Genomic DNA, 22,984 nt, shown 5'->3' with positions numbered 1-22,984 from the left:
CGCCAGGGCCGGACCTCCGGAGTGCCCCGGCGCCCTTCTCGCCCCCCAGCACCTGCGCTGCCGAAGGGACGGGTAGCGGCTCTCTTGGCCGCGGGCGCTGCCCGGAGAGTCCCCCCGCAGCCCCGGCGCCAAACTTCCCCTTGACCGCCGCGGGAAGGAGGGGGGCCAGCGGCACCCCATCCCCCGAAAGGCCGGCGCGGAGTGTCCCGCCTGCGGACCGCACGCACCCGCTCCCCGAGGCCGCGGTGCCCCGGGCCGCGCAGCCTCCCCTCACGCCGGAGGCGGCCCCGCGCCGCCCCCGCTGACCCGCGCCCGCGGCGGGAGGGGACGGCCCGCGCTCACCGCAGCGCAGCCCGGCCGCGGGCACCGAGCTCCGGGGCCATGCCGCGCCGCGGGCCCGGCGCAGCAGCGCTCCGGCCGGGCGGGGAGGAGGCAGGGCCGGCAGTGGGGGATTCCTGGCCCCCCAAAGGAGGTGGGGGAGGCGGGGGAGGGGAGGCGGGGGGGAGGGGAGGCTGAGCTCCCGGAGAAGGAGACGATCGCTCGCACAAAATCCTGCGTCCTCAAGCCGGCCCCGGCGGGCAGGGTACGTATCTGGGCAGCCCCCCCGCCCCGCTGCCCCCGCAGGGATGGGGGTCGGGGCTGGGGTCCGGGCGGCCGCCCCGGGCGGGAGAATCGCGCGCAGGGCCCGTTCCCGGTGCGGGATCGGTGGAAGGCGGTGAGCTTCGACCGCCTCCCCCGGCTGGGGACCGAGGAGACGGGGGGGGGGGATGGGTCCGCCTGTGTTGCCGTGCGAGGGTCTGAAGCCCCCCCAGCCGCACCCCCCACCTACCCACCCCCAAGCGCGTCAGGGTTTTGCTTCTCCCAACCCCAAGCTTCCCCTTGGCTTCTTAAAAAAAAAAAAAAAAAAAAAAATATATATATACATATATATATATATATACACACATACACACACACACATACATATACACATAATATCTATGCCCCAAAGCCAGAGAGAGTGAGGCAGGCGGGGGGGGAGCGAGGGGGGGAAGGGCTTTTCTGAGGATCGGGAGAGAGGCGGAGGGAGAGGCGCCGGGAGCCTCGCAGCATCCCGTGCCCCGGCCCCGCGGCGCTGCTGCCGCCGGCCGTGCGGAGCGCCTGCGGAGCAAGGTAAGGGCTGGCACCGCGCTCCGGGGACCCTGCGGGCCGCTCTCCCGGCCGTGCGACCGCTCGCTGGCGAGGGCAGAGCGGCCGTGCCCCGCCGTGCCCCGCCGCCGCCCAGCCGCCAAGTTACTTTGTTCGCAGAGTTGCCGCGGAGGCCGGGCTGGGAGCCCCGGGCGCCCCGGGCGCTGTCGCTCGCATCCCCGCGCCGTGCTCAGCGTCACCGGGCAGCAGCGCCGAGGAAGCCCCCGTGGAAAAGCCGTGCGCACCTTCCCCGATAGTCCCTCGCACAGCCGGGGGAAGGGGTGATGGAAGAGGAAGAACTTCCCTTTGTCGTAGGAGAGGATTGAGTGACCTCCAAAGTTTTGTTCCGGGAGGAAACCGCTCGAATAAGTTTGGTAGGATTCATGCCGATTTGCATGTGATTTATTGCGCTGTTATTTGGTATCCAGCACGCTTAAAGCAGTATAGCAGACCAAAAAAATAAAAAAGGTAAAAAGGTTGAGGACATGTAGATGGAGATTTCAGTTCTTTTCATTGCTTTCATAGGATTAGCGTTTTCTATCTCACGCTTTCAGATGGGTAGTGTGGAGTACATTTATAAATGGGTGTGCTTGTCCGTGGGTAACACTGAGGGTACAGATGGGAAACGTGAAGAACTGGGCAGATTTTAAATGCTTCATTCTCTTTGGCGGAAGATCAATAGTTGAAGATTCCTGCTTGCCCAGTCTGTACCTTAACAATATTATCATTGAGAGATCTGCTGATAATGTATGGTATTGATAGCCATTGCAACTTCAGTTTAATGAATTTTGTGGTTAATTTAGACTAATGTAAAGGAGCTCCGGATATTCTGGATAAATTGATAACTAGGCATGATTATTAAACTTTGCATAATATTAGCTTGTGATGAAGTGAACTCTCAGGTTTTATAAGGTAAATATTTAAAATGCAAGGCTACATTTTAAAAGTGCATATCTGAAATCTGACTACCAAAAAATCATGCATCTTTTGAGAAGACCAGTTATGGAGTCATTGGAAAATGGCAATCTGTGTTGCACCTATTTGGAATAAACAGTTTTGTGATGCCAGACACTGTAAATTCTCTGGTAGTGTACTACAAAAATAGGGGGGTTACTGATTTCTATTTGCATATAGATTTTTTTAAAATTATTACATGTAGTAGTTTTCCCTTGTATCATATGTCTGTGAACTGATTAATATTAGTAACTACCCATAAAATTTCAATGCTGTGTTTAAACAGTTTTGGCTTGGCTCTTGGGGTTTGTTTCATTGTCTCAATCTATCCGAGACATCTTTAAAAATCTTTAAAATTTCTTGCTTGTACACTATCCCCTCTATCTCCTTTCTTCTCTTCCTGTCTCCTTTGGTATAATTCACAGCAGAGTAACTGCAGAGAATACCTGTATATGTTTGTGTGAAGTAAAATGCCCATTTTAAAGATACACAAATGTTCTTGGTGGACAGGAGCCATCCCCTCATGCCCTGTATGCAAACCTTCTGGGCTGCTATTAACAAGAGACTTGCTTTGATGTTAGTTTGTGATGCCAAACAACAAACATTAGAGAATGCAAAGACAAAGCTGGTGCTCTGATCTTTGTTTAAACAGGTCATGGTTTTTATTTAATGCTGCATGCTCATTATGGGAAGTGTCAGCAGGAATGTAAAGCAGACTGGAGTTCTGATCTGGCATACATTCATAGATGACTCTGACATTGATGTTTCTGCTTCTTCACTTAATAGTTCATAGAATGTAGTGTAGTTTTTGGTCATATTTATTTAATTGATTGTACTATATGTACTATAAACCTCAAGATTAATGTCTTGCTAGGAGCCAAACATGTTCAGATCTGCTGCCTCAGGTGCAGTCCTTTTGACCTGAAGAGTTACACTGAAGTGGACTTTTCTATTTAGTAGAACAAGTAAAAGTGTATAAAGAGATCATTGGTTTTTAAGTCAGCTTGAGTTCTGCCACTGAATTATGAGGAAGGAGACTCAAATCCCCTGAAACCAGGTAGCTGCTTAGTCAATTACCCAGTCAGTTTCTTTTTTTCAGACATATGGAAACAATATCAAATAGTAATTAGAAAGTACATTCATAATTGAGAATTTTCATGCTTTTCATCCACGGGAACAGTTTTCATCTCAGTTGGTTAATAAACATAATACAAATAATTCAGTGCAGTCCATTGGATCCTTGCTGAATTTTGTTTTGAAGAATTCATACGGGATGTGCAAGGTAAGCTGAAGGAAAAGCCTTTTCACATGTTCGGTTACATGAAGGAATATTAGAATATTGCAACATACAGTATGAGCTTTCAAAATAAGACTCAGTGTAGCCCTGGAAACTTTAATTTGGGTGTTCTGGATCATACATCGGTTTGGGTTCTGTCATCATTTTCCATAGGTCAATTTCATCTGTCTGAGAGGAAAGTTTCTAATTATTATTTCTAACTTAAAACCTTCATTTTAAATCCTGGCTGTTCTAGGTTATGTTTCAAAATATAAGCAAAGTTGGTTAATGTAAGACAGTTCTTTAAGGTCGCTGGATTGTTATCCTTTAACTTCCCATTAGAAAATCATCTTTTCAGTCAATGCAATTGCAAATAAAATAGCATGAGAATGTGATGCTCAGGCAAGGTTGCAGAGTGACAGCCCCTGATAAGATCCATTGCAAAAAGTGGTAGAGCCGTTGCAGTGCTGGCTGTTTCCGTGCTTCTGCAGTAACCACCTCTGGAGTCAAAGCAGTTCATTCCTGAGTGCTGCTCACTGCTTGACCTCATTGTTGAGACTGTCAACAAGTGTGGCAGTTTTGCCATGCTTTGACAAGGCAGTGGGAATTGTATTAGGATCAACAATTAGCCATCGTGGTATATATGAGGCAACTTTCAGTCGTAACTGATCTGGAATTCATTATACTAACCCTAAACACAAAATGCTCAGCATCTTCCATTCAGTCACAATTTAAAATGCTATGATTTACTATGGGAGTAGAGGTTGAGTTCATAATATCATTTAAATATGCTGTATTCTGTGTCAGACTAATATCAGTGCAGTAACGGCTCGTCTTTACTGATTGAGAGGTGCAATGCAGAAATACATTTCAACTGCAAGCATTAGCCATCACTTGTTACATATATCTAATTTGTACATTTCTGCTAAAACCAAGAGTGTATCACTTTTCTTTGCAAGCTTACTTTTTATGTGGTGTGTCCTCTTCACCTTTTAAATTGAATTCCTCTGTCATGCAGTCAGCCCAGCTTCCCTTACGGCATCTAGGGTCTTGTCACTGAACCAAAGACTGAAGCCAGCAGAGCAGCTGCACAAGTGGCATATGAAGGAGGAGATTGTGACTGATGTTTTTGATTGTTTTTTCCATGTTTTCCTAATTGGCTGTTTTGCACAAGCCTCCTTTTTTGCCTGCTCTCAAAATCGCATCGCTGCGCTTGATGCGCTGTGGAACTCCAGCACCCTGCATGCCACTTGATTCCTTATCACCTTTTCCCTCCTCTCACCGACTCTTATCAGATCCCATCTTCTTCCCACTTCTGTCTTTTGTGATGCTAATCTTGCATTATTTTTTCTTTAAAGAAAATGGAAGGAACACCGTGTGCTGCCATTGCACTGATAATTCCTGTGCTACATTGTTTTCCTCCCATATCCTTTGTTGAGTTTCTGGAGGCTGTAATCTGGGGCAGAGACTGTTTTACTGTAGGGCTGTATCCAGCATCATTTGCTGCTGGATTTCACCTGGTCTGTGGACACTCATAATGTATTCATAAAAGGATTATTTTGGCTTGGTGGGACAGCCCTTCTTCTGCTTCTTTGGTAGAAAAGCAAAACATTTCTGCTTGGAGGTTTTCTATACTGTATCGCTGTTCTGAGTTTTGTCCCTCAACACTGTGTCCCTGATATGAGGGGATTTTGGTAAAAGTTTAAGACACCTTGCCTAATGTAGTGGGGATGGGGTAGATTAGAGTTTAGCTACTGACAGAAATTAACTGGCTTGTAACTTCAACAAGAACGACAGTAAATGTCAATTTCAACTCATATTAGTGGAAACTTCAGGTTTGTCAACATCAAAAAAAATGTTCAGATTTCACCATGTTGATCAAATAAAACAGAAGGGAAAAGAAAAAGAAATGTACAATGAGTTTGTTTCAGAATCAAACTGTGTAGTTTTATTTTAGCTTTTTTTTTTTTTTTTTTTTTTTTTTTTTTTGTCCCCTGAAAATCTTTTCACCAGTGCAACTAAAATTTTTCAAGTGAGTGTTTCAAGCAGCCAGTGAATCAGCTGATGGGCAGAGCACAGTTCAGGGGCAGCCTTTCTTTATCTCACATGGACCACGTAGGGGGGCTCTTTGTGGATATGACTTCAGGGTAGGAGTGGTTGTTGACTGTTTTTTCCTTACAACAGTCCTGGAGGCAACACCTGGAAAAATAAAGGTAACAATCCCAGTGACTCCATCCCTGAACATGAATCAGATGACATGAAGGGTTTCAGTGGGATTGATGAAGCTAAATGAGGGAGAAATGGAAACAGCAGAAATAATATGACAGCATAGTAAATTTTCAAAGTTTTGTGTATAAGACAAAAAAATGTAGCTGTGAAGGATTTGCTTGTTTAATTTTATAATTTATCTCCAGATCTTAGGAGAAAAAGAGACACTGATACCAGAAGTAGTATCACTATAAATATATTTGCATGTGAGCTGTGTTCTACATCCCACCTTTGACATATGTGCTGGTACTTTGGCATTTCATTCATCTTGAACTGCAGGGATGGATAGGCCGCTTCTCTTTTGTGCTCTTGTCCTTTCAAGAGTTGTTAGCATCAGATTTCTCTCTGAAATCAGATGAGAATATTGGCAGTAGAAATGAATCCACAGCCAAGCAGGGCTGCTGCACGAAAAGGGAAGAGCCTGTCAATTTATTACACACAAATTCCACTGAAAGCCATTTGGATAAAGTGAGTGTCGCAGGCAAGTGGCTTTCACCCAGCAGGGCTTGTACTAGGCTAGGAAGTGAGGATGTGGCCAGTTGTCACAAAGGAGTAAAGAATAAGAACATTCTTCAATTTAAAATTAAACCAAACTGTGTCTTAAATATGTTTCAGTACTTAGTCTTCTTCTCCTCAGTAAATAATATTTTGAAAGATTCAGGAGTAGATGACATGCCCAAATTGCAAACTGAAATGTAGAATCAAACCCTCAAAACCCAAATTTATTTCTGTTGGAATGTCCATTTTTTTGTAATTTCCCACATAACTTGTATTTTTAGCTCTTTTCCTTTAGAATGAGTATTCTCATTTGGGGAATTCTAATTTTTCCTGAATGAATATATACACATGGTTTACAGTAACATAGCAGATTATATATTACTGCCAGAGATTAAGGCAAAAGTGAGAAATTATTTTTGTGGCTCTTAGATATTTATTTAAAATTTCCTTCCCTAGAGGTAATTACTTAGATAGATTATCCACTCTGCAGGTATTTTTAGATAACTAAAGGTAGTATTGAGTGAAAATATTATATTTTTCAGGAAAAACATTTGGTTTTATTTTAAAAAGTATCCATTTAAATACTTCATTGAAATATTACAATGTTTTTATACATTCAGGCACTATCGTATGTAGGATTACAATAATGTGTTTCGCCTTGACAAATATTCAGTCTATTTGTAAATCTTAGAGCACTCCAGTATTTAAAATATATTGGATATATGATAAAGCAGAATTTTAAGGTGGAAACAAAGCAATATTATTAGGTTCTGTTGATTTTTCAAATTGAATAAATGAACAGTTTATTTGTACGGATGAGAAATTGATTCAGAAAATTATACTGCTAATGAGCCAAAATAAAACTAAATTTTCATAAATAGAATATTCATTTACTGTATAGTTTTGGGAACTAAATAAGGAAATGAGAAAAAGTAATTAAAAATCAAGTGATCATTCAAAATAAGACTGACAAAGCAAGTTTTTAAGTGGTAACTGCTTTAAATAAATAGAGAATTGGATTTCTTAGGTAAATGTGCCATTTTTGTATTTTCTGAACTCAGTGTCTGTATCCTTTCCTGGATGCCTTGTCAGAACTTTGGTGTGCTGTAGGTACAGTATATTTTTGAATGAAACTTCATAGAAGTGGATGTTACCACATAATCCCAAAACCCAAATAATTTATCTCATTTTGTACCTGCTGTGTCCATATAATCTTTTTATTACAGTTAAAGCTCACAAGTATGTTCGTGTTCTTTATAAGGAAAATAATGAGAGAAATGTGCAGTATTTATGTTTGAGAGCAAAGGAAGTAACTAATTTGAAGAAAAAAATTCAGTCCAGAGTTTTCTCATACTGTATGTGACAGGTCATTATAACCTGCAAAGGAGAGCAATGATGTGTGTTTTAGAATGGTGAGAGATAACTTGGGGGATTTTGTTGCCTGTTTTTTTTCCTAATGCAGGTTAAGGTGGTTGGAATTATAGAGAAATAAGAGGTCTATTTAAGTCACTGGTTGTTTCTTTCCCCATGTTAGAAACCAGATTGCTCAGTGCCCTGCAGATCTGCAGTTAACAAATATGTGAGATACATGATGAGGCACTGAAGTATTCATCGATATCTGAAATATGAGATTCTAAACAGAAGAGGACGAAAAGAGTAGGGTTTTGAGGCTTACAGGTAATTCAGAATTACGTTCCCTTGTTTTGTTATATGGGTGGAAATAGCCATGACTTCCAGGGAAAAGATGGAGTCACAGAACTGAGTATTATTTGATTGATATCAAATTTAGATTTGCTGGCACAGAAATGTTTTTACCTCAGATGTTTTCTAAAAAGGCCTAGAAGTGCATTTAGTTTTGTTTATTGTTTTAAATGCAATGGGAAATGTTCCTATCTCAGACAAATCCTATTAATTTAGGAAGCCTTATGATTCCATCAGTAGAAGTGTGCATGATCAAACTTAAAATCCTCAAGTGTGTCCATGACATTTGACTGTGCTTCCATCCCTTTAAAGTCCTCATTTGTCAGGTGAGCACACCAGGCTGCCAAGGGGAGGCTCAGTGGTTTTGCTTTCCCAGGACCTGCATTCTGTTTCAGAAGATGAAGAGGAGGAAGAGGAAAGTGTGTTATTTCCCTGGCTCATCCTTTCCTGCAGAGACATGCCTTTTTAGGATTATTTCAATATTCATTTTCCGGTGGCAGAACTGAAGATAGCAGACTGATTCCATTGATTGGCCTCTATCTGAACTGTGTGAAATGGGTATTTTAGCAAAAACCCTTAGTATTTTCAGCCTATTTCTCAGAGTAAGTGGTTGCTTTTCTAGTTCTCAGTATGTTCACTTACTGGTGGTCAGTTTGTAACAAGCGTTTTCAGGAGTTAAAGCAAAAGCAGGAATTTGTGACGGTGGAGCTGATTATTGCAAAAATTTTGCTGTGACAGTTGTGATTTTGGGGGTTTAAATAAAGGGTCTACTTCCTCATGTAAGGGGTGATCTGACAGTTTATGAGGGGCACTGTAGTATAGGGAAGACTTGGGTGCTTGTAAAAGCTCTTGAAAGAGTTTCTGCTTAGCAGTGTCCAAGACTTGAATGAGAAGCAAGTGTGTCACCATGCAGTCTATCACAAACTCTCAATGCTCCTCTTTAAGGTGCTTTACTGCTCTTGTCTTACTTGCTTTCCCTGAAAAAAATACAGCTTTGATGTTTCATAGCTGCATGGAAATGCCTTTTTTTTTTTTTTATACTACATTTTATTCTTTCATTGCCTCCCCAAACATCAGCTTGAGAGCCTGGCTGAGCAAAATTAACATGTTTTCTGTAGCTGCCTCTTTGCCCCTGACCTTGGTACTGCCTGAAATCCCAGCATTCTCTTCTCTCTTTGTCTCACTGGTGGTGGAAAATCTGGCAACTGCCCCTGTTCAGCTTCTTGCTGTGATGTGTTACAGTCACACTGTGCTTCTTGACCTTCAGATGTTTGCAGCTTAGCAAAGTTCAGTCCTCAACAGAGAACACCTTTATAGTTTTCTCCCAATTACTGACTTTAAAAAATTATTATTAAAATCATCATAATCAATATTTTATCTTGGTTTCTAATTATTATTTCAATGACATCTGCTTGATCCATGTAGCTTCAGTTCTGGATTCACATTGTGTGAATTATTTTCAAGAAGTGTCGGTGGTGTTTTTAGACTTGAGACAAAGGGTGGATGATAGAGAGAACAGTGGGGCAGTGGAGTGAGATTTGGGAAGAGACAGTGGTCATGAGAGTGAACCTAGAATAAAGCAAAATATGTGAGTGGAGAAGTGAGATCAAAATAAAACATTGGCTTGAAATGAAAAAAAAAAGATAAATAGGATGTATAAAAAGGCTGGGAAGTTCATCTAGATGGGGAAATATTTATGCTGGTGAGATATAACACCAGAAATTTCAGGCTGAAGAAGTAAAAAAAAATATAGAATCTTAATACAAAGATTTGTTTGAGGACCTCATAAAGTACTTAAATATAGCTGGGTAGTCCTAGCTGCCTAGTCCAGTAATTCTTTAGGAGAGGTGTTTCAGTGCTCACAGTTTATGTCCTGATGTGAAGCCTTCTGAAGGCTGGAGCAGTGTCCATTACACACAGTGGACTTTGGGGCCCATTTGAACACACGCTGGAGAAAACAGCAGGAAATTAATGTACAGAGAACATTCCTGCCTTCTGTAAGAAGATGGCTTAGCTGATTTAATAGCTTTTTCTCAGTCTGTGATTCCAACAGCCAGGTTTGTGATATTTATTTTAGTATTCATGTTCTTGCAGTCCTTTTTACATTTCTCTGTTTTTCCCTGGCAGACATCCCGCAGCTCCATAAGTCTGGGGGAAGAGGATGGTTAGCATGTTGTTGCTGTGGGGATTTGAGTCTTAACTCTCTGTGTTGTTAATGCTGGGCATATAATTTTAAAACTTGCATGCTGCAGAAGCAGATAATTATTTCCCTGCTGCATTTTATACTGTGGTTTGGGAAAGCAATACATTTCAGAATATTAAAAGAAAGGAAAAGTTACAATTTGGGGAACTATTGGAAATGGAAAGAGAAAGAGGGGAGTAATGGGTGTCAGTCTGGTTATCAGTCAAGCTGGAAGGAGATAGCTTGTTCTATCGAACACCAAGAATGTCAGTAGTCAGCCAATCACTTATGCAGGAAGAAAACCATAGACTGAAAGGTAAGGTTCAGACATCTGTGTGTGTTTCTGAAATGAGCTTGAAATCAGCTTGATACTGAATTATCAGCTTGATACTGAATTATGCTTACTGATCCTGTGTGTTACATAGATGATTTCTGTTTAGCACAGGGCAGCATTTCAGTGACTGCTGTTCTTTTTTTTTTTCTTTTTTTTTTTTTTTAAGATCTTTTCTTCCCTCTCCTCTCCTCTCCTCTCCTCTCCTCTCCTCTCCTCTCCTCTCCTCTCCTCTCCTCTCCTCTCCTCTCCTCTCCTCTCCTCTCCTCTCCTCTCCTCTCCTCTCCTCTCCTCTCCTCTCCTCTCCTCTCCTCTCCTCTCCTCTCCTCTCCTCTCCTCTCCTCTCCTCTCCTCTCCTCTCCTCTCCTCTCCTCTCCTCTCCTCTCCTCTCCTCTCCTCTCCTCTCCTCTCCTCTCCTCTCCTCTCCTCTCCTCTCCTCTCCTCTCTTCCCAGAACTTCCCTTTCCATCTTGTTTTATGGTTTTTATGTGTCCAGGGTTGGCACTGAGTGACTGTCACTGAGCAGACGACTCAATATACCATTGCATTTTTTCCCCTTCCTTTTTTTTTTTTCTTTTTCTTTTTCTTTTTCTTTTTTTTTCTTTTTCTTTTTTTTTTTCTTTTTCTTTTTCTTTTTCTTTTTCTTTTTCTTTTTCTTTTTCTTTTTCTTTTTCTTTTTCTTTTTCTTTTTCTTTTTCTTTTTCTTTTTCTTTTTCTTTTTCTTTTTCTTTTTCTTTTTCTTTTTCTTTTTCTTTTTCTTCTTCCTTTTTTTTTTTTTTTTTTTTTTTTTTTAATCAAAGGAAACAGGTTGTTTTCCCATTTTTCACCTGTACATAGGATGAATTTTTTGCTGGGTGTTTGCTGCCATTCTCTCAGGCTGGCCAAATGGTGTGTGGTTCACTCACTCTCCATGGGCAAAGGTGGATTCCCTGCTTAAAAGAGCTCTTCAGCACTAAGGGTGTGTCGAGTGGTGTACTGGATGCATTTCTGTTCCCAAACAAATTCGTCTTTTGAGGTAAATTGTGTTGGTATGTGTCATTCCACTAACCCAGAAAGGGGAAGAGAGCCAAAGGGTGGATACTGGGGTACATAGAGGTTTATCTGCTGTTTCTGCAGCACACTTGACATCTGACTTGTGACAAGCTGTAAAGGACAGAAGCCAAAGAGGAGACTGACAGAAGCTGTTTCCTCAGCTGCTGTGAGCTCCTGAGAGCTTCCCAAGGCTAAAGGGAGATTCTAGGTCCCTAAGGCAGTGCCTTAACTCCTTTGAAACCCCAGTTCAGTTGTGTGTAAAGTGAGCACAATCCCCAAATTGTAAAAAAAAGGCTGTGTTTTTCAGGTAGTTTGAAATCCTTATGTGGAGGTGTGGAATCAAATTATTTCTCTTACTGGAGAATATTTCTAGAGGTCACCAGTTCTAATAATTTCTTTCAAACAGAAGTAGGTTCACTTAGAACAGTTTGCCCCCTGTAAAATCTCTGACCTTGACTATTCAAACTTCTTTACAAATGCATCATTTAACACAGGAAGCTCCTTAGGGAAGGTTCTTCACATCTGCTGTCATAATTTCTTATTTCCTAAATGCAGCAATTTATACTTGATTATTCTTACAAGGATCGTGCCTCCCTTCCCTCCCCCTGCTCTGGCACATTCCTTTGTGCTGCTGCTTCTTCTACAGCCTAAACTCAGCATCTGAGACTGTTTGAAATCCCAAATTTTCTTTGTTGTTATTCTAGCATTTCCTTGCCACGCCGTTCCAGGGGAGGGCATGTAGGAATCTGCTCCTTTATTCTGAGGCTGTTTCGCTGTGGCTTGTTAGTGACAGCAAGTTGTCATCATCTTACAGCCATTCAGCCAGTAACAAAAACCAAGCTGAATCTTTCATTTCAGCTTCCTGAGAACAAGATTTTGCCAAAGAAAAATACTCTGCCTCTTCTTGGAGCACTTAACATCTGCGGTAGTTAAGCAGAGGGCTGCAGCCCAGATTTTTAAAGATGCTTAAGTGCTTTACTGCCACTAAACTGAATTGGACCTAAGTACTTGTAAATAGCTTTAAAAATCTGAGTGACTGTGAAGGCCTCCCTCATCCATCACTCTCGGCAGTGGTCCCTTCAGAATGGCAGAAAGGCACATCAGCTTGGTCACAGAAAATATTTCTAGTCCTGCTCTCCAAAACTCTGCATATTAAGTGAATTGTTGCACTCTAGCATGGCTTTTCATGAAATATGTCTTTGAATCAGATTGCTTGTATTCCCTAGAAGAAAATAGCCCCTGCTTGCATGAAAGTCAATATTTAAGTCAGACAACTTGTAAAAAAGATGCAAAGTTATACTGTAAAAATACCCACCTTTATAGCTTATAATCCATTTTTTATTAAAACTGGGAAATAAGAGTAAAATTCACATTTAAATTACTTTCTGCTGTTTCTAGGGGATACTCTTTGCATTCCAGTTGGTTTCACATTGTTCTTCCCCTACCCATTTTTAGTACTGCTGTTCTAGACTTGCATAACCTTCAGGGAAAAAATTATTCCCAAACATAAAACGTGCAGGGATTTTACATTTTTTTTAATATTTAGTAACTTTTAACTGTGTGTTACCCTTGGAATCACTCTGTTTTCCTGTGAATTCAGAATGCTGGGCTAGTACTGACTGGAAATTATTTGAAGAGGGGAGCCCTTCCTATATATGTCCTTTACTCAAGGAGTTGTGTGCTCCTCAAGGAGTTCCTTCAGTGATGCTATAAAACCAGGATTGAGTGCACAGAAAGCCATTCACTCTTCTGTTGATGTAAAGAACAGGCATTTGCAATGCTTCTCTCTAATGTCAGAGATTTTGGGAAAATTTAGTTAAACTAGTTCTTGTTCAATTTACTTGCATTTGAGTGGTGTGCGTAGTCATGTATTCCATTTCAGGTTTGGTGGGGGTTTTCTGAGGGAGGATGGGGAATAAAACTTCATCAGTTCTATGAAAAAAAAAAAGAATGTGAACGATTGTATTGGAAAAATATTGTGATTTGATGTGGCTTGGTCTTATCTTTTGGGTTTGGATTGAAAGTCTGAAACACTTGAGCTATATTCTTGTTATAAATGAATGAGCCAATTTGATTAATAAGGAGAATTTATTCCATAATTAAAATACAATTGCAAAAAGGCCTCAAGCAAGGATCAGATTGGTGCTGAACCAGGCTAACAGCATTGGGTGCTACAGGGGGCTACTATGGCTCCTCTCCTCTGTGCATCACGGAGAGACAGCTCTCACAAAGTCGTTTTTATACATTTCTAAGCGTAGTGAGTTTACTTTTACTCCGTGCTTCCCACCCCTAGTAAAGCACGTTCACCAGGTTGCTGACTAGAGAAGTTTGTGTACTTTGAGCAGTCTGTCTCTGTCCCTCGCCTTCCCCTCCCGTTCCACAGAGCCCTCGTGGCAGAGGAAGTGCCGACAGTGACGCTGCGTGTCTCCCTGTGCCGCAGGTGTTTGCGAGGGCAGCGTGCTGGCCGGGCCGGGGGCTGCCATGCTGCTGGCCCCCGCAGCAGGCAGATAGCAGAGATGGCGGCCTGAGGGCGCCAGGCCCGTGCGCAGACATGGCCTTCGCCCAGTCCCACATCATGGCGGCCAGGAGGCACCAGCACAGCCGGCTCATCATCGAGGTGGATGAGTACAGCTCCAACCCCACACAGGCTTTCACGTTCTACAACATTAACCAGGGACGCTTCCAGCCCCCGCATGTGCAAATGTAAGTATTATAGTGCTGTTATTGCTCCGGCACAGCCTTCGGAATGGTTATTGCCTTGTCGATGTGGTATTCCACGGACCAGTCACAAAGAATTCAAGGAACGCTGTTTTGCCGCCTTTCTAATAATATTTACTATAATGACAAGAAATCAGGCCATTTGAAAAGTACTTTGTTAAAAGATGGGAGAAAGATTCTCTCACTGGTATAAGTGTAATACATAGTACTTAGGTATTGAAAAGAGAAATAAAAAACAAGTGATGGCAATAAAACACGAGATGATACAAGGATGATACTTTCTGCAATCTTAATAACTAATGTTTGTTTGCTTTGTGCACTTGCATAATGATGTACGTGGTTGCTGAACATACCAAGCCTGGATCTGTACAGCACACATTCTGTTTGGTTAGTTATATTACAGCTGCATACAAGGGAAAAATGATATAAATACATAAAATACTGTGGGCACCCATCCGAAAACTTACTTTCCAAAAGTGCCAAGTGCTTAAAGAGTAATTAAAATAATGTGTTTGTTTCTGACTTCTTATATAATGACAACATCAGTAAAATTAACTGCTCTAGATGATTTACTTGTAACGTAAAGTGGAGAATTATAATTACAAAATGAAACCTGCCATAAAGTTTAAAGCCAGAAGGAAGAGCAAAACAGTAAAGCTATTACAAATAAATTAAGTATAAAATTCTACTGTAAAATATTTTTATAGGTAATGAAAATGTCTGTACCATTTTATTGTGTATATTAAAGAGAGAAGCAGCCTTATCTTTAGATCACATGGCTGGTTTTAATTTTTTAATTAAAAAAATGTTTGTTCAGTCTTCCTTTTCCTTTAGGAAGACTGAACAAATAGTCACCTGATTTACATTTTGCGTATTTAATATGATTTGATAACTTAAAAGTGTAGGTCATGATTTCTGCAGTTAAAAAACTCAGCACTTGTGACTGGTAGAATGCTGTGTGTCTATTTAGTGAATGCTTTTTTGGCATAAATTACATTATATAAAAAAATCTGATGACTAACATATATATCAAGATGGTGAGCAAACACGGTTTTTGGGGGCAGTATATTATGGTCTGTGTTGGGGTTTTTTAGATCCTACTGAAATGCAAACAGTAAAATGAGTTGAGTGTTAGCACTGGGAAACATCTTTTGTTTATAGAGCTGGCAAATGGTAGAAAAAGTACAAACAAACAAATGTGGGTTCTGAAATACTTTTACAAATGAAAATGCCAAATGCAGGTTGCCTGATTTGTTGAGGCTTAGCTATTCTTTGTGAATATTCAGACAGCTCCTGGACACTCAGAAGTCTGTTTCCTGATCTTAAAAGCTAAATGTTTTTCACTGGACTGAAAATAAGTTATTTATTAGTATTCACTTGGCTCTCAACAATATGCTGCTTAAACTTCTAACCAGTAAGAAATCATGGTACTGGAGGCTTAGGCAGTCAACTACATGATCGAAACCCAGCACCCAAGCAAGGAGTTGAAAATAAGATATCCTTAGAAAATAGTTTCTCAGAAGAGTTTAGCAATCTCTCATGAATGATTAATACTATTGAAGAAGCTTGTGCAAATAGAAAAACAGGCCAAATCAATTGAAACAGGTACCACAATCTGACCTATGCTTTCTCTTTGTACAGAAATAGTAAATAATGTTTCTGAATACCAGCAGGATTGCTTTTTCTTCCTACCAGTGAACAGAATAGTAACAAAGAAGGGAAAAGTAGACATAAAAAGGGTGACAAAAGCACCTTTTATTCACATGATTGTTGTGGGTGAAATCCTAGCCCTGCTTCTGTGCATGCAAGTTTTGTCCTTCAGGGAGGTGAAGGCTTTGTGCATGGTTCAAAATACTTCCATTAGTGATGTGGCAGACAATCAGCAACATTTCACAGAGACCTGTTAACATCTGAACTCTCAGTAAACTACTTTAACCACGGAACCACGGATGAGGGGGAGCAGAGGGTTGTATGCTCTTTTTCTTCTGCTCTTCCTTGGTCCTCTGTGCAGGTTTGAATTTCTTATTTGATGTTTTAGCTCCCAGAACATGCTGACAGCCCTTTCTAGACCTGTCGTAGTCTGGCATCCCTGTGCTTGTGAAATGACTGGATTGCCTCTGACAAGGAGGATGGTAAATTCTGCCAGTGTTTTCAAGTCCATCAGTCATTTCTGGAAAGTGCCTGTGTCACTCCTTCCTGAAGTACTGAAATCTAGTGTATAAACTAACCTCTAGAAGTGTTTTTGCTCTGAGATGTTCCAACTTCACTTTTCTGTTTCTCTGCAAGTTTTCCTTCTGATCTAAAGAAAAACAAAAGCATTTGCACAAAAATAATCAGCAGATCTGTATTCCTCTGCTCATGCTGCAAGCTGTGCATTGGGTGTTGGTGTGACAGCTGCTGTGGGAATGCGTTACACAAGAATATGGGGATTGAGCCTTCAGAAATTATTTCCAGTAATACAACTTAGATGAGTTTGTGAAACTTGACATATGCTTTTACCTATATATGGTCTCAGTGCATGCATATCACTTCAACATGAGAAATCTGCATCTCATTTATTTGGGTGGCTTTTTTTATATTGATGCCTTTTCCCCACGAAAATTCTCTGGCCTTTTGCGAGAATTTAAAAGTTACACATACCTCAGCAACCAGGAAAATGCTGTCCACACCTTCCCCATCCCCATCCAAAGCATGTGCATTATGTGCTGCATGGGGTTGCCATGGTAAGTCTGCTGTTCTTTCCACACAGCCTCCTATGTGAAACACTCCCTAGCACCCGGCTCGCTGCTGTGCTGAGCTTTAAAAGATTTCTGAAAGAGAAGCTGTACCTGCTTTAAAGGCTACCCTAGCATGAAAAGTCAAAGAGCAGTGTTTTGGACCAGTCCATATCCTTCTGTTTGCCAAGGCAGTATCCATGATTTAAAGCTGGCTCAGTAATGCCATCTGTAACTCACTTTGGGAAGTGTTGGGCAGGGAGAGCAGTAATTCAGTTTACTGCGCTGGTGTTTAATCCTTTTAGCTTAGAACAGCTACAGTGATAGCCAAGGTCAGCCCCTCATCATTTTTATCCAACCTTCCTGGTTCATTTTGTGAACTGACTGCACCATCCTTCACCCAGCTCCCACCTGAGGGCAAATCCTCACCTCCCAGTCGGAGCCCCACCATTCACCACCCACATTCCTCTGCACTCCTGCTGCCTCCCCTGGAGCCTGCCCTGTGCAGCTCTCTCCTCCTCCAAAACAGAGGCATTTTTAACATCTCAACTCTTTTCATTCATCTGCCCTTCCCCACATGCCCTACACAAGGTGTTTCCAGCTGCTTGGAGTCCCAGCACTGCACTTTTTGCCACCCAAATTTTGGAGTTTCCACTGCATCCCTGCTTACACATGCCCCTGGCATGTAGTTCATCAGGTAGGATTTGATCACAGCTGGGTTTACCCCTCAGCTCATACTCAACTACTTTCTGCTTAAAACCTGAACTTCAGAAAGACAGCCTTAAGGTGTTTGTACAAAAAGGCTGCTCCTCCAGTTTTGCTATAAAAACCCCAGTATTTCTTCTTCCTATGTGGCAAAGAAACAAAATAATTGGTTCATACTCTGGTTTTCTAGTTACATTGTAGAAAATGCTAAGAACTTTTTCTGTATTTAACAAGGTTTCAGTGTTTTAGATTTGTTCCTCACCCTATCACTTATCCTGGGAAGTTGTCAAAACCACCTCAGTTTATCTGCCTATGAATTTCATAGATTTTTTGACACAGAGAAAAGGTTGAGTGATTAAAGATTATCTTACACCTTTTAAGCTCTAAAATGCTTTTTGAAAATTTACCTAGTAAACAGAAGTAGTATTATTAAAAGAAAATATCTCTGTAATTTTTTCCCCTGAGTTTGTTTATGTAAAAGTAAGCTCCTGAATTAAAGCACAACCAGCAAGGGATAGAAATATGTACTGTATACTGCAACAGGGAACAAAACTAATTTTATTTGCCCTTTCAAAAGAAATGTTGTAAAAGTAAAATAGTTCATAACATTTCTGTATATCTCTCTGATTTCTAGTGACATTGATATAACTCTTGCATCTCTTGCTTTTTTATTTTTTTCCACCAGAATTCCCTAACTGGAGTAGCAGATACAGTATAGCTGCATATAGATAGATTTGCTTCTATGTATTCAAACAAAATATGGATTGAGGTTAAAAAGATTGATTTGAAAACAAGTATTCCTTCTATGGCAGAGGGGTGTTCTCTGACTTCCTCTTGTAAAATATGAGTCTCATCAAACTGGGTCAGATCTTCTAGTTTCTTCAGTTTTGAATGTAGAGATTGGGTTCTGAACAGTGCTGCCTCACCCCTCACAGTATCTGATTTCATTTAGTGTAATTAAGCCCAGAAAGTCATCACTTTGTCCTGACAATAGTCAGTCTTTAACATACATTTACAGCTGTTAGGAGAGTTTTAATGTTGCTTTGCATTAACACACTGAAACATATCTCCAAAATGTGTTAATTAAATTTGCTCAAATTGAGTAACTTGCAGAAAAGAAGTTATAATTAGGGGAAAAAAAAGCATCTAAATGTATTTATGTATCTAAAATAAATCTTTTTCCTGTGTACAGTGTAATCATATTTAAACAATGAAATGGGATAGTACTTTTCCTTTGAAAATGGCAATACCTTTTATTTATTTGTATTTGTGTCAGAGTTACTGCCAGAGTCCAATCTCTTTTCCTTAATCTCTTTATATTAATCTATCTACCCAACAAATACTGCAAATGTTGTGATGTGAACATCAAGAATTTTTACACCTCCCATTAGTGTTAGGTTTGTTTTAACAAATCCTTCCATCAGGCAGATTTAGAAATCTGTTTACTCTTTTGTAAAGGTAAAAAAGTAGTGTCAGAATTGCAAAGCAGACACTGAGTAGGTAAATACTTTATAACCTTGTTATGATGCATTTCCTGCAGGGTTGATCCGGTGCCCCATGACGCTCCGAAGCCTCCAGGATACACACGATTTGTCTGTATTTCTGATACTCACTCAAGAACTGATCCCATCCAAATGCCATATGGAGATGTGCTAATACATGCTGGTGATTTTACTGAGCTGGGGCTTCCTAGTGAAGTAAAAAAATTCAACGAGTGGCTAGGTAGGTATTGAATTCTGTGTGGATTCGACAGTAAATTTGTTTACTGATTGTATCTGCCCCTTCTGCCTCCCAGTTAAAAACCATCACACACTCAGAAATCATGAATATTAATTTGACTTTTAAATTTGAATGGCAGTGAGCGGGAATCAGATTTTTTTTCTTAGATTCAACAAATATTTTTGCATTTTTCCAACTGAGCAAATAGGATTTGTGAGACTATTCATCTGTTCTGCCTTCACACTCTCAAGTGTACATTAAGCAACTTCTTGGTGTTAGCAACAATTGAAGTCAGGAGGCTTTAATGATTTGCATAAAACCTCTTGCATACATTGTTACAGCTTTGCTGCCTCCCCTAAAAAGTTGTTGTGACTGAAAACATTTTTCTGTTTAACCCCAGAGGGCTCATAGGTTTGAGGGTTTTTTTATATCTGAGGCTCAGCTGCGCCACAGAGATGAATTCTGAACAAAGCAAACCCTGCGTGCCTGTGGTTGCTGCCTTGGATGTAGCAGACCAGATGTAGATGCCTTCTGTAGGCAACTTTTGGCATTGCTAACTGAAATTCTGTTCCACTGGGCAAGAGAGTGATGATTTACATGTGCTTCTGCAATGTTTTGTATATGCTAAAAAAAAAATAAATTAAAATTGGAAAGCATGCACTGTATACAGACAAAAACCCTCATCAGTGCTGTTCTTGCAGCATTGCAGATACCTTAATTTAGAATAAAAGCGGCTTCTGGATTTTAGGGCTTCATTAATTAAAAAAAGGTGAGAGGGAATGAAGGAGTTGGAGAGAGAAAGTACACAGTTTAAGGGTAACAGATTTCAAGTTTTTGTGTTGATTTTCTTTCTTATAGTTGATATCTTTGCATTTTTTCCTTTTTTTTTTTTTTTTTGCTACATATTGCAGCAATCCACTAGGAAGGCACAAAGCAGACAGATGCATGTAGGCTGAAATGGAATTTAAAAAGGAAAGTCAGGACTTCACAATTTAAACAAATATTTACTAGCAAATAATTATTAGTAAGGCTGATAAATATTTATTTGAGCTCAGGAACCCAATAATATGCCCCACATGGAACAATTGGTTTTTTCTGTGACTATGAAGGTAGGAACAGCAAGTGGAATAATTGATATAGAGCCATCAACTCTGTCTCTGCACCCAAATGGAACAGGTTGGTTATAAAACAGCAAGTTTTGACCCTATTTTGTAGGTCTTTACCATGTATTATAGTAATGTTCTGAAAATAGCATTTACAAATTATTCAAACCATATGGTTACCCCTTCTAAATAATCCTGATTTTATTTATCTGCTGGTGTGGGAAGAAAAGTGCTTTGGGATATTGCTGGTGAGCAAGGATGGGGCTGTGCTCATTGCTTGCTGCAATTGGAGTTTTTGTCTCCAGTTCTCCATCTGCCTCCCTGCTGGTCACAGCTGTACGGTGTTCTGAAGATGTTTGTAAGCTGAAATCCTCTCAGAATGGTAGGAAGATTTCCCAAGGCATTTCTGTGATGTTCTCTTCATCATTTTTATTCCAAAAAAAAGGGCTTAATTTTCTGACTTTTCAGGCATGCTTCCAATTTCATGGTAGCGTGCGCTTGGGAAAAGGTGGTCTTGGTGGTTGGAGTTATATTTTTGCAAGAGCAAAAGATTTGAGATACAGGAAGTTAGCAAGTTAAAAGGTTTTTGTTCAGTTTCTTGGCAATTTAAAATAAAGATTTAACTTAAATTTTTAATAGAGTTTTTGTTTGGTTGTTTATCAACCAGTTTATCAACTCTTGAATATACTGAGTGTTCACAAAATCTGCAGTAAATGGCAGAATGGTTAAAAGCATCCCCATTGAGAAGGAATTTCAGAAGGTTTTGCTGATTGTCCATTTTTTTGTGAAGGCGTTAGTCTCCAACAGCTTTGATTTTTCTAGATAGCTGCTTCCAGTACCTTCCATAATTTTGCAGCTAATCCAACCTTCTCCTTTTTCCTTAATATTTTACTGGTTTCTTGAGAAAGTAACTGACAGACTCTGGCACCAACTTTTCCTCCAGTGGCATTCTTCCTTGCTGCTGCCAGATTTCCCTGTTTATTCCTTCATGTACAGGGCTCGCTTTCCCACTTCTTGGTCTAATCTGTGTCTCCTGCTGTCCTTAGATTACAACTTTGTTTTTACCTTGCAATAAACACCAGGTTTGGTACAGCTTCCCTTGATCTCAGCTTCCCCTCAAGCACGAGATAAAACCCTCCTCCTGCTTTTGCTCCAAGTCTCTATGTGCATCACTGATTCCCACCTTTCAGTTTTCAGTTCTGCCATACCCTCTTGGGTCTGTGCCACTCTGATCTCTCTGTTGCATCTTTCCAGATGAACTCGCCCTTCAGCAAGTTCAGATTTTATCTTTGCGCTTTACACAAAACTCCTGTGCCTGTCTGATGGAAAATTTATTTTACATTACCATCATTAACTTCCATGGGCCTTATGGTTCTATCAAGCACATGCTCAAGTGTTGGGCTAATAGAGGCACATTGGCTGGATGAGTCATCCCCTAAAATCTGTTCTCTTTTTCTGACTGTCCCTGGTTCCCAGGAAGGCTGCTACCAGCTCAGTAACGGCGCTTACGATCCCAGAATTGTCCCTGCCTGGGGCTGGTACCCAGGTGCTCTGTTTTGGCAGCCCTTTAGTCACCAAGTTTTATACTTCTGACCCCTAAAGCCCTCTAGTTCATTTCAGTTTGTTCTTTCTGGTGATTAATTGCTTTCTGTCGTGTGTTTTTCTCTAAGCCCTTTCTCAGGGAGAGAGTTGAGGTTTCACTAGGGCTGGCTTGGTGTCTAATTCTGTGGAAGAGATAAAATGTTGGTGATCACTGTCTGGGCTTATTTTCTCAGCCTTCTCTGGTAGGCAGTCCAGCATTACTTTTAATTTAATATATAGATTTTTCTTCTCTGAGTTTTTTAATTGCATTTTGGGTCTGTGCAAAGTTTGAGCACAGACACAGTTTTGCAGCAGAGTTCCAGAATAAGCACAGTTCATCCCTGTGCTGTCATAACAGGGATGTTGAGATGAACTGTGCTTGTTCTGAACCTGTCACCTACTAGTTTCATTTGGTATTTCCTAATACTGGAAGAGGCAAGTGAAAAAATTTATCATTCTTTATTCTGCTTAAAAATTTTTAGGCTCTTTCCATATCTGCCCTTAAGATATTTTTCAGGCTGAAGATTGTTCAGAAGTCCTTAAATGCCTTTGATCATCTGTGTCACTCTTTGTACCTCTTTGTTCCACATCCTTATAAAAAGAGTGAGACCAGAACTGCACATGTTCTGAGAACACTACAGATTTATTCCCTGCACAATGAAATTTCCTAGTTCTCTTTTCCTTTTTGGTCTTGTGGATTTTCTGTTTTTAACAAAACAATCTTTTTAACAACAAGAAATGAGATGGCATTTTTCAGGGTAACTTAGGAAATTAAGGGAATGAATAGTCAGTTTAGAAAGCATACAAACAGTGCCAACCTGCTCATTGCCCTCCCTTCTCTTTTTTCTGAATAGACCCTTCTCCTGTTACCATATCTCAACTTTTTCCTTTTTTTATCTAGTTTGTTCTCTTACTGTATTTTTCTTCCAAATTTAAAAATTCAGTTTTGGAGAACCAGAATAAGATGAAGTACAAGGTATGTTTTATGGTAGGAATGAACTGGAGGCCAAGAACCCACGGAAACTTTCTGATGATT

The 22,984-nt window shown here is 40.6% G+C and overlaps 1 protein-coding gene across 5 annotated transcripts in view; it reads left to right on the top strand.

The window, feature by feature from the left end:
- Window positions 1-511: 511 nt before the first annotated feature.
- The window catches only part of MPPED1 (metallophosphoesterase domain containing 1), a 61,307-nt gene continuing 38,834 nt past the window's right edge, over window positions 512-22,984 (top strand). Inside the window, exons 1-5 of one of the 5 annotated variants that reach the window (XM_059472116.1) lie at window positions 1,061-1,152; window positions 1,288-1,541; window positions 3,345-3,403; window positions 13,849-14,111; window positions 19,086-19,271. In XM_059472116.1, coding sequence (XP_059328099.1) covers window positions 3,395-3,403; window positions 13,849-14,111; window positions 19,086-19,271 — 458 coding nt within the window. In that variant the 5' untranslated portion in view covers window positions 1,061-1,152; window positions 1,288-1,541; window positions 3,345-3,394. Of the gene's footprint in view, window positions 584-1,060; window positions 1,153-1,287; window positions 1,542-3,344; window positions 3,404-9,933; window positions 10,363-13,848; window positions 14,112-19,085; window positions 19,272-22,984 lie in introns of those variants that run through there. The other 4 variants (XM_059472117.1, XM_059472118.1, XM_059472120.1 and 1 more) reach the window with 4 other exon arrangements.

Source organism: Ammospiza nelsoni, chromosome 5 (assembly GCF_027579445.1).
Source record: "Ammospiza nelsoni isolate bAmmNel1 chromosome 5, bAmmNel1.pri, whole genome shotgun sequence".
Taxonomy (NCBI): Eukaryota; Metazoa; Chordata; class Aves; order Passeriformes; family Passerellidae; genus Ammospiza; species Ammospiza nelsoni.
Note: the sequence above shows the minus strand (reverse complement) of the source record. Positions and strands in the feature narration are given on the sequence as shown.